This window comes from Myotis davidii, unplaced genomic scaffold, assembly GCF_000327345.1.
Source record: "Myotis davidii unplaced genomic scaffold, ASM32734v1 scaffold69, whole genome shotgun sequence".
Taxonomy (NCBI): domain Eukaryota; kingdom Metazoa; phylum Chordata; class Mammalia; order Chiroptera; family Vespertilionidae; genus Myotis; species Myotis davidii.
Window position 1 is genome coordinate 3,541,992 of NW_006300363.1, and position 15,662 is coordinate 3,557,653.

Consider the following 15,662-nt stretch of genomic DNA (forward strand, 5'->3'; position numbering starts at 1 on the left):
TCATTACAATAGGTGTGCAAATGAGTCATTGAAGAGTTATGAAAAATAGACAACTTGGGAATAACACAGATCATATGTACATTTCTTTGACACTTATGGATGGAATACCTGGGATTTCTGACATGCCTGGTATAGCTTTAGCCATGTGGCCCACAGCTTGAAAGTTCCTTCTGCCTTTGCCCTGTGTGGCCCTGCAACCACTCATAGGAATGTATCTGCCCATAAGTATAAAAATACTTTTAATTTGCCTTCTTTCTGCCTTCCTCACAAAGTTCTTTCTAGGCCAGAAGCCAAATGTCAACCCAATGAAGTGCCTGAAGTTGGAAACCTGAACTCATTACACACGCATGAGTGAGGCCAACACACAGAAATAATCACCTCCCATGATTCACACGCCTACACCTCACATGGAAATTCACCCTATCTCCCTCCTCCCTGCCACACCCACTATTCCTTGGTTTTCCAAGGGATAAGTGAAATCCAAGAGGATGAGGTCTGCGCTGGCTTGATGGAGTAAGGACAGTGTTCAATTATCTGGTCTGCTTTGTGACCTTTCAGAATGTGTTGTATGTTTTCTTATGCACACCTACTTCACAGGTAGAATAAGAGCAATACAGCATTTGAATGCTCTGTAAACAGTTCTTGGCACAAAGTAGATGCTCAGTAAATGGTAGTTTCCTTTTTATTTCAGAGGACTTCTCTGGTCTGTTTCTTCTCTTAAATGATTCCTTATTTAGGAAACATTTAAAGTGAAAAAAACAAAAGAGGACCCTGTCCGTGCTATCACTTCATCTCTTTATTACAGAGGCTCTCTGGAGGCAAAAGCTGTAGTTTTTAACCCTTACACCAGCGGTTCTCAACCTGTGGGTCGCGACCCCTCTGGGGGTCGAACGACCCTTTCACAGGGGTCGCCTAAGACCATTGGAAAACACATATATAATTACATACTGTTTTTGTGATTAATCACTATGCTTTAATTATGTCAATTTGTAACAACGAAATTGGGGGTCACCACAACATGAGGAACTGTATTAAAGGGTCGCGGCATTAGGAAGGTTGAGAACCACTGCCTTACACAAAAGAGAAGTTTTTCCTTTCTCTTTTAATATCAAAGCACAGCACAGTAGCCTCTGGTTACACTTGTGATTCCTAATACAGAAAACAAGGCCCAGAACAAAGGCCCCGGGGCATAGGTTAAAAAAAAAAAAAAAAAAGGATGGGCAATTTTCTACCAAAGACAGACTTCAGGTGCTAAGCAGAGTTCTGCTCATGGGAGGTGATTATTTCTGAACAAACGTGGAGCTAGAGAAAAAGTATTCCATCTTAGCAAGGTTGTCTTCTATCCCTGTTTCCAACCTTACCCTTTACTTTTTTCTTTTGAGACTGTTATGTCTGGTAAGATTGTTGTTTTGAAGTATACTATTTATTAGGCAAAGAGAAGCCAGCAGGGTGGCAGCAGCTTCTGTGCTCTGTCTCACTCTCACTAGCTGTTGTCCCAGGAGACCCTGGTGAAGATTCTTGTTTCATCTAAGAACCTCACTGCCTCCCCCTAAGACACCTACTCTCTCCTATGGGAATCTCTAGTGGCCCCACTCTCCTTAGCACCAGGGACAGGTCTGCCTCTTAGGATCCTAACTGTGTCCTCTGAGACACCCAAGCTGTATCAGGGCTCTTTTCATTGTCAAGTTTTAGATGGATGATATGAAGATCATATATGCAAATAATCTTTCTGGTATTGATAGCAAAACCATTGCCACTGAGCTGAAATCTCACTATTGTAGAGCTGAGTTCTTTATTGACCAACACTCCTGTTTGGCTTGGATTATTTCTATCTCTTGATGAACTATGAAACCTCAGGTTGGTGGATGTCAGAGACTCCTGACATGATCTTAGCTATTCCCAGTATCTGAGAGAGGGTTCTTGGCCCTGGAGTGTCTGCATGTCAAGGTTGCTGAGGGCATCAGAGACTATCTGCAAAGCAGGCAAGAAGGACCAAGGATTATCTGGGAGATAATAAGGGACCAGGAAGAGTTCTAAGATTCTATCTGCAAAAAGAAGGGACATGGCATGCTAGGATAAAAAGATGAGTAGAAGTGAAAAGTTCAAGATTAGCCTTAGAAATTAAATCTTTAAGTTCATGGTCCTGAGTCCTCTTTCCAGCCCATCCATACGTGACTCGGGGGCCTTCTACAAAGGGAGGGAATGATTAAAATTCATAACTAATTGCAGCTGGAATTTTAGTGACAATTGCTCTCACATTTTCCCAACGACCAGAAAGTTGACTTTGGGGTGGGGAGGATGATGACAGTTTTTTAATCACTTTCAGTGGGAATTATGAAAACTCAGAAACCTATAAAGTGCCCACAGCATTCACTTTACAGTTTGATATGGATTGTACTTAAGAGTTGATTTCTTTCAAATTGCAAATGTCAGTGCTCTGTGAAGGACAACCGAGTTCCAATGGGCCAGAGAAGGATCAGGGGCCTGGTAAAGGCTAGTGAATGACTTGGACTGTCAACTTCCAGGACTGCAGAAAGGAGCTGGGATGAGAAGGACTTACGTTCATTTTCCTGCGACACCGAGAGAGGTTGAGGAGAAGAGACACCTTCAGTTCCCGGAAGGTTTTCAAGTCCTCACCAAACCCTTCTCTAGGGAATTTCTTCAGAGCGTACTGGTAGCGCTGGGCAGCCTCCTTTACTTTACCTTTCTAATGGGAGGACAAGATGGCAAAACACAAAGTTGGTCTGCTGAACAGCTAAGTTTGGTCCCACTCCCTTCTTCTCTCCAGTTATTATGAAGAGTTAGCCCTCCCAAATGCCACTTACGAGAGTAGGTCTGGCCCTGAACATGAGAGCAGAAAGGCAAGAAAGGCTCGGTTGAAGGGTTGAAGGGGTTACTCAAGATACAAGCCAGAGAAACAAAGCCATGTGATAAAAGGCCTGGGACCAGCTTCTCAAATGGATTCCTAAGGGACTGACCTCTCTCTTTCAAAGGAGCTTTCTCTTGACCTGATCTCCAGGGAACACATATTTCCTAGTCTCCAGCACACCAAAATGACTACTTCCTGAATTTTGCTTATCTGGAAAACTCTTTCCTTGTTTGATGTTCCACCTTGCCAGTTCTCTTCCTCACAAAGGATGCAGGAGCTAAAACAATCTAGTTGCTGGTTCCCTACTCTCATGGCATAAAATAATATCAATCAGTTTCCCCCGTTTTTGGAAAAGACATGGGTAAGGTGATAGTAGAAAAGTGAAGTTTAGAGTTTGTGATTCTATCTGACTATGTAGGAGGGATTTTTCCAAGATAAAGCAAATCTATGATCAACTTAGGGACCTGGTCACAGGAGCCTTGAACTTTTCTTACAATTTGTATTTGCAAATCTACATGCTGAGCCCAGAATGATGCAGGAGGCACCACCCTTCCTCTAGCTAATCTTTATCCACTCAATCTTTCTGATTAGCTGCAACTTTACCAGGGATCCCGATCTCTTATTTTTTCTGTAGCACCTCTCATTAAGGAGAGGTTTGGAGTCTTCCAAGGTAGGGTTCTGGGTGGGACTAGTAGTAGCTCTGCCCATTCTCAGTAGGAGGTAGGACTCCTTGTCTTAGAATATCAGAAGTTATGTTATAACCAGGGCTTAGATTCTTGAGGGCAATGCCATTCTCAGGTCCATAAATATGACAGCAAAAGAGGCCCTTCCTTGAAGTTATGTGAAATCATGGTTGGGTCAGGACTCAAGTTTCCTAGAAGGCTAAGAGTCCTAGATTATCATGAGTTTCACTCAAAGTTCCTCAGGAAATACAACTCTGTCCCCAGGATCTCTGTGCACTCCTTACACCGGAGGTGGGGGGAAAATAAAGTGCTTCACAGTCACCTCCAGGGCCTAGAGACGTCTCAGTGAGGCCCAATGCCCAAAGCTGGGCTGGATTTGTGTTTTTTTACCTTCAGGAGAAGACAATTCAGCTAATCTTAACACAACACAGTAATTCTTACGGGACTTCCTATAGGCCATGAGAGTTTGTGTTAGGAGGGCATGGAGCCCTCAGCTTGAGCTGTGAGTATAAGAAGACTCCATTCTTTTTATTGTTATTGTCATTCAATGAGTGACCTCAAGCAAATCTTCTCATTGCTCTCTGTCTTGGTTGTCTTATCTTACTCGAGATATTGATAAGGTATTATTATAGACTTTTAAATCTATGAATATATTAATTATGAAAGACAAGATCAGTACTCTTTTCCATGGACTGAAAAGATCTGCACTGCATTGTTTTACTTTGACTCGTCCCATGAATTTTCAGGTCCCACTTAGCAGATTCCACGTAGAATCTATGTACCTGCCCAATAGTGGTTAAACTAGGTCTTTAGGTTGATTAGCTACAGGCATGTGTAGGCTATTCTTGCTCTCTTATTGAGAAGGTGAACAGCCTGGATTTTCAACTTATGAGCCGGGCACTGAGGGGTGACATTTTCTCCCTTTGTCTCTAGGACCGAAGGTGAGAACTGCCAAGACTTCGGCAGGTTCCTTGTGTAGAAAACAGCCAGTGGCTGTTTGAGGAAACTGTTCCTTCTCCCCTCACCTTATAGAACATGTCCCCCTCTTCCATCAGCTTGCTCAACAGGATGATCATGATGTCCGGTTTGGAGGTGGCCATCGCCCATGTGGCTGGACCTGTAGTGTACAGGATGCATGATGGGTAAAAACTCATACAATGTAAGGGTGGTGGGAAGCTAGGTGAAAAAAACATCCTGGGGGAATTTCTGCTGAGAGAACAACTTGCTCCACAAGAATTTCCTCATCTTTTGGACCTGGGAGTATCTTAATGACTCCCACTGCCTAGAAGCTGCACTGGACGGTATTCACCTTAAAATAAGAATATCTGAACTCAGTTTGCACCACAGGAGGGCAGCAAAGTCTGCATACTGTATTTGGGCAGGCAATGGCTTAGTATGGAGTTATTTTAAAAAAATTTGGGAGAAAGGGTTTATATTAAATGTCACTATAAGATTTTAAACATCCAAAAAGAGAAATTTATGTTAGAATCTGGGACTCAAAGGCCCCAACTATTTAGTTTATTAATATTTAAATATGCACTTTGTAGAGGGAAACCATTCAAGACTCTAAAGCTCCCTTAATTTTTAAGTATCGAGTAGGACTCCTGGGATTTACTGTGTATCAGGAGCACAGTCCCAATGTCAGACAGACACGAGACAAGCCAACATTACTGAGGATTATTTTATCCGCAAAGAGAAAGAAAAGGTTCAACTGATTAGTTTACAGATGCCTGAATTATTTACCAACTAAGCTTTTCAGGGTTAGTTATGAAAAGTTCAAGTTATTCTCTACAACAGTCATTTAAAAAATCTTCTTTTAAGGTGAAGTAAATTAAAAGATTAGAGGTGTGGGGAACTCATGCAGGCTAAATCAAAGAGGAGAAGGCAAAGCTGACCAAGCCATCAGACCACGCCTGATGCTGACAGCGGTGAGATATACCTCGTGGGCGACTCGGTAACGTCTGACAACCTTCAAAGAAAGGAGAAAACAAAAAGTTGTAGGAGAGGAAAAAAAAATGGATGAAGGTGAAAAAAAAAAAAGAAGGAAAAAGCAGCAGTGAGAGGCAGGCAGCAAAAAAGCCAGCATATAAGCCAACCCTTGTCTACAGGTCTGTGGGTGGGGAGCGGATGGGGCAGCAGCAGCAGGGACTGGAGAGTCTGAAGCACATACAGAGCAAGGGAAGCAAAGGCTCATGGCCGTGCAGGGATCCAGGATGCTCACGGGGCGGGGCTGGTACAGAGGCACTAGCACTAAGATGTGCTGAAAGTTCAGAGCAGCCTCCTGGGTAAGGCTAGAAGGGGCATGGCGGAGAGCCCTGTGATTTTACTCAGGGTAGTGTAGACCATGGCTCAGATGGCTTTCTCTGGGCCGAGAGGCTTCCTGTTCACTTGGACAATATCTGGGCCAGGGCAGAGGGGGAACTATATACACTCACACCAAACACCCAAGGCAGCCAGACCTTTGGACCAGTCTGGCCCCTGGGCACAGATGGCCAGCACTTTCTTCCTTTCTCCTACCTATCTTGGCTCCTTTCTTCAGAAGAGTGACGACGACAGAAGTGTTCCGGCACCCCACTGCCCTATCCAACGGGCGCATTCCGCTGTAGTCCACATGCTCGATCATGGCCCCGTGATCCACCAGGAACTGGACCTAGCACATGGATCAAGCAGAGCAGTTAACACAAGTGCAATGGTTCAGCTCCACCAAGGGTTTTGGCTGCTGCCTGCCCTTTATTCAACTGCTGGTCTGAACCAGACTGAGTAGCCATGGTATTTTAGGCCATACCTATATTCTTGGTCTTCAGTGGTGTTTTGAATTTTTCTGTCCTCTAAAGTATAGATCCAAGAACTTTATATCAGGAATCACCACACGCAACTCTCAACCCCAGATAGCATTATGGAGGGAGAATTCAATATACACTTGGTTCTAGCTTAAAATTATAAGCTTTTGGATGGCAAAGAGCCTATTATTTCCTTGCTAGTTTCGAAGGGAACCTAAGATGATTCTTTTCACAGAGTAGGCACGTCATACTCACTAAATTAGAGATCAACTTACTTTACAGGAAACATTCCCCTATCCCTACCCCTGTGAAGTTTGTTTAAAGACACTCACCACCTCAGCATCACCATAGAAAGCTGCCAGGTCCAATGGGGTGCGGCCATTCTTGTCAGCATGGTCTGTGGCAGCTCCATTATCCACCAGAGAACGTACTACAGAGAGATGACCCTTCAAACAAGCCCAGCTGAGGGCTGTCAACCCTTCTTTGTCCATCAGAGCAATGGAGGCACCTAAGAGAGCAAGTATAATGCAGGACTGAGGAAACACGAAAATTAATAGCAGAAAGGAAAGATGGAACTTAAGACGTACATTCTGCCAAAGCACAGCTTTTGTTTCTGGTATGTGAGTTACCTTTCAATAAAAACTGTTAAAAAATTGATCCTTCAAGCTGTCAGAAGAGAAGAAAGTTCAGCTGTCTTACTGGGCATTCCAGGTCCTCCACAATCTCTCCCAAGCATACCCTCTGTCCTTCAGTTTCCTCACTTCCCTGTGAGAATCCGCTACTTCGGCGAAATGGATGTACTCACTGCCTCTAGACACTCCCATAAATGTTCCTGAACCCTCACTTTTGGTTATGTTGCTTCCATGTGCAGAATATCTTCCCCCCGCCCACAAGTCGCCTCACTTCTGCCCATTTCCTAGGAACCATCTCCAATCCCCGTCTTCAAGCTTCTTGTGGTTCACTGTTACTTCCTCTTGAATCTGTTTAACATGTCACCTTATTCTGTAGTTAATCTTTTAAATTCTCAATGAATGTTTCCTGAACTCAGTGAAAGTTTTCATTTATAATAGTATAAACTTGACAGAATGTGAGGGAAATGGACTCATGGAAAGAGACCCAGGACATAGAGGAAATTCAAAGTTTAATTAAACTAGTCAGCCTTCAATAACTTCATGCCCACTGTCTAAGTCCCTTTTATATTCTGCATCTGCCTTCAAAATGTCTATTTTCATCTATAAAGATCAAGCTCAATTGACACCTTTTGTAATTAGCCTAAAATTCAATATACACTTGGTTCTCAGCTTAAATTGTAAGCTTTTGGATGGCAAAGAGCCTATTATTTCCTTGCTAGTTTCACAGGGAACCTAAGATAATTCTTTTCACAGAGCAGGCACGTCAGACTCACTAAACTAAAGAGATCAACTTACTGCACAGGGAACACTTTCCAGGCTGCCCCTCAGCAGGACAGGATTCAGATGTCAGACCAAGCTTAGGACCTGCCACAGCCAGCTCAGGTCTACTCAGCAGCTAGTGGGCCTATCACCTGTGTATCCCTAGAAGTCAGATAACCACACTTTGTGGCTTCCCATAGCAGGACGAAGGGCTGGAAGGCACCACACCTCTAACACATAAATGTTCTGGGTTAGCTTTTCACAATGGTACGTTCTGTAATTAAAACATCAACTCTGCCCAGCTGGAATGGCTCAGTTGGTTGAGCATCGTCCTGTGCACTGAAAGGTAGCTGGTTCGATCCCTGTTGGGGCACATATGGAAGGCAACCCAATGAACATCGATATTTCTCATATTGATGTTTTTCTTTCTCTCCCTCCCTTCCTCTAAACATGTCCTTGGGTGAGGATTAAAAAATAACAATAAAAACATTGACTCTACCATGGAATGATTTTGAATATGAGACAGAATCCAAGGAGTTTTCTTAGACACAACATCTATAAATTCTCTGGACAGAGCCTCCAATGGTGGAAAAAAAACAGGATAAGAAGGTTCTGGATGTACATTATAGATAAAGTGATTTTTCAAAAAATAAGAAAAGTTAGAATTTAAGAAGTTAAAAGGAGATACATATGAAATAAACCCAAAATTCAATTTGTAATTTTCCTCCTCTTTCTTCCCCCCCCTTGCATTTGGCCCTTCTGTTTTATTCTATAGCTACTGCACCTGGATTAGGGCCTCATTACCTCTCATCCATTCTACTACAATGGCTTCCTAATGGATCCCTATAATTCCTTCATCAAATCTATTCACATTATTGCCTGAGTGACTTTTTTATTTTTCAAAGCACAACTCTGGCATAAATTCCCTTTTTTAAAATCTTGAAAGGCTCCCCATTGCCTTTAGAATTAAGTCCAAACTCTTTTAATCTGTTCCTTTTCCATTTCTTTGCACATATGCTTCCCATTTTATTTCTCAACAGCACTCACGTACTTCACTGGACAACTTGCCTGTTTCCCCAAACTTGTGTACTGTCCCTCCTTCTTCACCTTCCAATTACATTACTCCCCGCCCCTAAACACAGAACATTTTTCCTACTCACATTTCAAAGTCTGTCCTATTCTAGCTCAAATACCTTTACCAGAGCACTCAGGATTCTCTCCTTTTTAAGGTAGTTATTTATCTTTGTTTCATCCCTTTCTAACCAGATTATGGACTCTTTGAGGGGGCACAGATTATAGTATATTAATTTTAAAAATTACTCACAGTTCCTGGCATAGAGTTCTACAAATAATGTGGGATAAATAACTGTTCACAGAATTTGTTGGTTTAGTAAAAGTTTCTGATTTAAGTGTGAAAAGTTAAGTAGTATAAAGGTCAGAATCTCTGCAGTGGTTAAGGGAAAAGAACTTGCTGGAATCTGTGCCTGAAGATCTACTGGAGCGTGCAGTTACCTCAAGGTCATCAGTGGCTGAAGAGATCCTGCCTTTCCAGGAGACTTGGGTTGTCCTGAGACAGTTACTCCTGCCACATCTTATCCTGGGAATCCAGGCACATCCCACTTCCTCAACCAACTCTCTCTGAGCAGAAGTGAGCAGAGATATGAAACCAGACTTATTTGGTAGCTTGTACCGAGGAAGCAAGAACCTCTCCACACGCGGGCAGAGCCGTTTTCTGATTCTGATCCCACCTTTAGAGCCTGAGGTTGTGGATACAAATCTTCTTTGGAAGATCCAACTAAAGATCCAGTAAGTGTTTGACCGAGTTGTAGTTTAAAATCTTAGAAGAAACCTCTTTGTTCTAACTCAATTACCCTTAGCTGCTCTAACCTGGGCGAGACTCTTCAGGAGGTTGGTTTCCTTGAAGTCTATGTACTTATGGATAGATGTTTTTGGTCCAGTTTACTAACAGGAGAAGCTAACTAGAATGGAATCATTAAGACAAGTCACAATCACACTACCTCTTGCTTCATGCAAATAAATGCTCAAGTTCCACTAGACCAGTGGTTCTCAACCTTGGCTGCACATTAGAATCACCTGGGAATCTTTTTAAAATCCTGATTTCTGGGCCTCATCCTCTGGAAATTCTGTTCTTTGTTATGGGGTGGGGCCACAACATTAGTAACAAAGAAACAGAATTTCTGGAGGATGAGGCCCAGAAATCAGGATTTTAAAAAGATTCCCAGGTGATTCTAATGTGCAGCCTAGGTTGAGAACCACTGCACTAGACAGTAGTGCAGAGTCAGAAGTGACCCCAGCATTTCCATTGCAGAGGCCCACCAGCACTCCCCACTGTTCTGCACAGGTAACTGAGGTCATAGCAATCAAAAGGAATCTGAAATGTTTTGATGGTGGTGTGTCTCCTTTAACTTATTTCCCATTCACCAGGAATATGTGACTGTTGGTAAATGTCAAAAGGCATTTATTACAAGAGGAGGGTAATAATATCCGAGTCCTCAAATAGGTACCACTGTCAGCAACTGTCTCAGTCTCCAGGTGCCTTCTTTGGGTACAAGAAAAATATTAGCTGTGCGGGACTGCAAAATAATTGATAAAGTTAAGGTCAAAATACAATCCCTGGAACATACATTGAATATATATTAAAATGCAAAGTTGGTGATTATTCAAACTCTTTAACTGAAGAGTTTGAATATGTTCATTTGGTTAGAATACTGAAGATCCCTCAAGCCACAAGGATTAATAATATCTGTTCTTTTTTTTTTTAATATATTTTATTGATTTTTTACAGAGAGGAAGGGAGAGAGATAGAGAGTTAGAAACATCGATGAGAGAGAGACATCGATCAGCTGCCTCCTGCACATCTTCCACTGGGGATGTGCCTGCAACCCAGGTACCTGCCTTTGACCGGAATCGAACCTGGGACCCTTCAGTCCGCAGGCCGACGCTCTATCCACTGAGCCAAACCGGTTTCGGCGCAATAATATCTGTTCTTAACATGTCTTGGAATCCATCACTGTAAATTATGGGCCCTGACCATCCAGCTCTGGCAGCCCAGGACTGACCTTGTGCAAGTAGAAAGTCCACAGTTCCCAGATGGCCTTCGGAAGCAGCCATCATCAAGGGAGTCCGGCCTTGCTTGTCTGCCATGTTGACATCAGCTCCATGGGTGAGCAAAAGATCAACTATCTGCAAGTTCAGAGAAACAGGCTGCCAATTATCCAGGAAGAGCTGCTGAGCAGACGCAGGCATGCTATCCCAGACACTGTGTGAACCCCCAGATAACTTTCCACTGCAAGCACCCCCTCAAATTCCGCACAGTCCCTGTACCATGTGATTTGATCTCCGACTCTTGCAGGGACAGCTAAATGTGAAGAATTCAACTCTGAATGCTCGACTCAGCCACTAAATAAAAAAGAATTTAAGGTAACAATGGCCAAGATGGGGACTAAGCAATCCCATAACTAAACTCCAACACAAGTCCCTCCTGTGTCAGTGCCATTTTATTAACCTCTAGAAGTTGCAAAGCTGCCTGCAGTGAATATTTGTGACTGAACTGAATACCATAGTGAGTCTCAACTCTTTAGCACTGTTTGGCTTCTACAGCCTTTTTTCTACTCAAGTACTTCGAAAAGGATTATTACCAATATGCTTTCGTTTCCATCCTAAGTGTACAAATTAGCATCTATCCAGAAGCCAAACATCTGGAAAGACCGCATAACTAGAATTTATATACATCACATTTTCTTTTAGCAAATCTCAGACACCTGCAAATAAGTGATTAGCAGGATCTGTTGAGATATGAACTCCCCAAGAACTTGTGGATACTGTAAAATGTTCTCTGGAAAGAGGCAATTCTATGACTAGGCCAAAAGTAGCCAGTCTTTCTATACAATCTAGAAATGAGGATGATTTTGAATGTTAAATTTCTGACATATTCTCAACTGGAATAGTAATGGCAAACACCCAAGACCTCAAACGCGATGATTGCTGGGTAACTCAAATTTTGTGATTCTTTTTTCTTTCTCTGCATCAGAACTTCCCACCTAGAGTTCACTCTTGCCCATGGTCCTAGAAGTAGCTGCCCTGCTTACCTGCCAGTGGCCCTGGCGAACAGTGCTGAATAGGGGCACTGCCCCTCGACGGTTTGGCTGGGCCACTGCCGCCCCTTGTTCCAAGAGCAGACGACATACCTCCAGTTTGCCCCTTCCGGCTGCAGCTGTCAGGGCTAAGGGCAGAGAACACAGACTGAAAACAGGTGGCTCCTGCCAACTCTAATCCTGTGTGTTAAACATGGCAGTATATCTGTGTCTGATTAATATAAATGCTACTTTACCTCCAAGAATAATGATTTTTAGCTACTTTTGTCATGAAAATTTAAGTGAATACAACTACATTTAAATGGGCTTATTTACAACATACAGCAACAATTATAAGAACACATTTACTGAAAAATCACCTTTGATCAAACTTACTTCATTTTACTTTTTCCTACCCTCTTTTTTGGTACCTCTTCCTAGCTATACACCTTCTACTGGTATATGTGTGGCTGGAATGCAGGGAGAAGGGCTTTTGCAGAGTAAGGTCTTGTTTTTAGAATTAGCTAGGAACAATCTCTGGCCACCTCAGTTCTTGGACCCTTAAACCCAAGAACCAAAGTTAGAAATTGCAGTCCACGCGTCTTGGGAGTTTTCATTCCATTCCTTCATTAGTTGAGACAGACATTTCTAGTATATCTGCAACCATTTTTATATGAGGATCAGAAGTGTTCAAGGCAATAGTCAAGGTAAGAGGTGTGACAAAAACTCTTTTGTTGTGAATATAAAGATGGAGTCACAGATAGATATTAGCTATAGTGAGTATAAGAGACACCGCAGGAAGAAACTTAAACTGTCTTTCCTTGCTGCTGTCCTTTGTTTATGATCTTTGATACAGTTGGTAACTAATGAGGGAAGCAATGGAAATTCAAGTCAAATGGTCACTTATAATCTTTTTCAAGTGCAAATTATAGCATTTTGTCTTTGGGCTTGGCCAAATTTATCCACAACTGACTCATGTGCAAAACCAAGATGACCTGTAATTTCCACCAAGATAAACCTTCAAGTAATCTTTTCCTTCCTCAGTGATAAGAAGGGCTTAAGGGGCAATTTTAGAAGATATATTCACTCAAACTAGATGCATCTATGCCTTGTCCTATATGCATTTTCAATTTTATTTGAGAAGTCCTAACATTACTTCTGTCCTGTTCCTCACAGATAGGAAGTGGCGTGGTCCTACCTGGGGTGAGGGTCATTTCTAAACCCCCAATGAATGTGTGCAGGTATTGATGGGTCTGACTATTAACTTGATAAAGCAGTTTTGTCTCTTATTCTTCAAATCAAAATCAAAGCAATCTTCTCTCTTTCTCAAGTTTATATTTCTAATACTTCAGAAACTGCAACACTTCAGTTCTTGGGTCAGAACACCAGAGCAGTCTAAGAACTTGAATGGACATTTTAACACTGTATACCTGAAACTTACACAATGTCATATATCAATTATATCTCAGTAAAGCCGGGGTGGGGGTGGGGGTGAAAAGAACTTGAATGAGTTAAATACTTGTGAGGAATTGTAACAAAACAAGTAATTTGGAAAATTTCTAACTCCCATGTTCTGATCCCATTTAAAGCAGCTACTAGGTAGGTGACAGGGTTGCAGCAAACTTCCCTTTTAATATCCTATGTATGGAAAAGGGGGGGGGCAAATACATTATTTTTCACGAAAGAATTTACAATTCCCTGGAGAAAATATGCACAGTATTTCAGAATCAGCCTTTCAGCAATGATGCCAGTTCACAGAATACAGCTGCCATGCATACCCAGGGCCCATCTTGAACGCTAAACTTATACTGTCCATTCTAACCTGGAGTTATATTGCTCTGGTTGGCTCATTTCAGCCCACTGGATTGCACATTTATATGAGAGGGAATGTTTCATTTGGCCTTTTTCTTTGTTGTATCTTCTTAGGTTATGATGTAATTTGGCAGGAATTCATATCTCAAAGCTGATAGCTGAATATGGTCATTAACGCAGCTGGCCAATTTCATCTCAGAGCAACACAACTATGTAAAATGGAATCTGTGCTTTTCAAAATCCAAAAGTAAGGAGTTGCTTTGGCTGGATTCTATAGCAGTCTTATCAAAAACTGTTAAAACTTTTTTGGGGGGAAAAAAAGAAAAAAGATTAAGGTAAAGCCAGTTCTATAAAAACAACAAACTGATTCTCAGCGCAACCACAACAGTTTGGAGCCAAATCTCTTTCCGAGAGACCGGTCACAAAATTTGCTCGCTAGCTTGTCAGCATCTGATGAGATTATCTGACATAAATGGTCCTTTTCCAAATGGAAAAATCTAAGGAGTATGAAGAGGCAGACAGGATACAGCTCAGAGTTGGGGAAAAGCCAGTCTGCTTGGATGGGATGCTGACACTAAATAGAACACAGCAAAGCAAATGGTTCTTTGTTTTTTTTTCCAACCTAGAAAGAGTGCAGCAGACAGGTCACCTGACCAACGGGAGGGTGTGGTTGTGAGACATACACTGATCACTGCTACAAAACATTAAACATTTATTGAGCTACTTGTTAGACACTGTCTCTGCTCTTAAGGAACTCATGGTTCAATAAGAATCACAGAAAAACAAATAAATTACTATACAGTGTGACATGTACAACAGAAATAAGTCCATGGAGGTTGGTTGTATGGAGGTGTCATAGGGGAAGAAGTGTTTGAGAAGGTCTCTAGGAAGAGATGATAATCTGAGCTAGAAGCTGAAAGAGAAATAGGAGACTTACAGGCATTCGAAGGCAAGGAGCATGTTAGGCACAGGCAGAGAATGTATAAGGCAATGAGGTAGGAAATAGCATGTTTATTGTATATGGAGTAACTGGAGAGACTGGCAATAGATGAGGCTAGAGATCATGACTGGTCTTTTAATGCTACATTAAATAACTTAATTAATGTGACAGGTGGTCACTGAAGGGGGGTAAGCAGGAAAGTGACATGAACAGACTGTGGCTCAGAAAGATTGCTTTGGCTGAAGTCTGGGAGATGAATCACAAAAGGGTGCGGCTACAGACAAGAAGAGCAGTTAGGAAGTATTTGCAATAATCTAGGCAAGAGATGATGAGGGCATGAATGAGGGTATCTTGTTTACTCTGGGAACTGGCTTCCTTTGGGCCATGGGATGACTCAGGCTCTTGAGTTGCTAGAACAGGGGTGGGCAAACTTTTTGACTCGAGGGCCACAATGGGTTCTTAAACTGGACCGGAGGGCCGGAACAAAAGCATGGATGGAGTGTTTGTGTGAACTAATATAAATTCAAAGTAAACATCATTACATAAAAGGGTACGGTCTTTTTTTTTTTTTTTTTTTTTAGTTTTATTCATTTCAAACGGGCGGATCCGGTCCGCGGGCGGTAGTTTGCCCACGGCTGTGCTAGAAGCTTTTAATGCTGGTCATAGTTTTTGCCCATACGACAAAGGAGAAGAGGGAGTGGTGAATAATCTTGTCACCAAATTGCTTTTCTTCTGTGTTGTTCCATAAAAAGTCTGTGAAAACCCTGTGGGATGGGAGGGGTCAGCCAGAGGGTGAAAGCTGGATGTAGGAAGATGCTACCTGGAAGGATAAGAGGCTGCAAAATGGGGACAAAGGCAACAAGGATATTCTGGTGACCTGCTTTTAGAAAATCCGACATGTAAAAATTGCACCTCAATATTTCACTACATGCTAAGATATAGTTCATTGGTTCTAAGATGCGCTTTTTTCTTTCACATTTTAACACCTCTGAATTGGAATGCCTCTTACAATTGATGTGGTAATAAAGAATTGTGCCAGTTTAACTGGCAGAGGTTGTTGTTTTTTGTACTGGCACAAAATGTATTGATTATA

The 15,662-nt window shown here is 42.2% G+C and overlaps 1 protein-coding gene across 1 annotated transcript in view; it reads right to left on the reverse strand.

The window, feature by feature from the left end:
- Positions 1-15,662, reverse strand: part of TANC2 (tetratricopeptide repeat, ankyrin repeat and coiled-coil containing 2) — a 228,796-nt gene that overhangs the window by 4,005 nt on the left and 209,129 nt on the right. Inside the window, exons 18-23 of the mRNA XM_006776730.2 lie at positions 11,833-11,966; positions 10,804-10,927; positions 6,665-6,840; positions 6,070-6,202; positions 4,578-4,669; positions 2,561-2,707 (exon numbers count right to left, since the gene is read on the reverse strand). Coding sequence (XP_006776793.1) covers positions 2,561-2,707; positions 4,578-4,669; positions 6,070-6,202; positions 6,665-6,840; positions 10,804-10,927; positions 11,833-11,966 — 806 coding nt within the window. The remainder of the gene's footprint in view (positions 1-2,560; positions 2,708-4,577; positions 4,670-6,069; positions 6,203-6,664; positions 6,841-10,803; positions 10,928-11,832; positions 11,967-15,662) is intronic.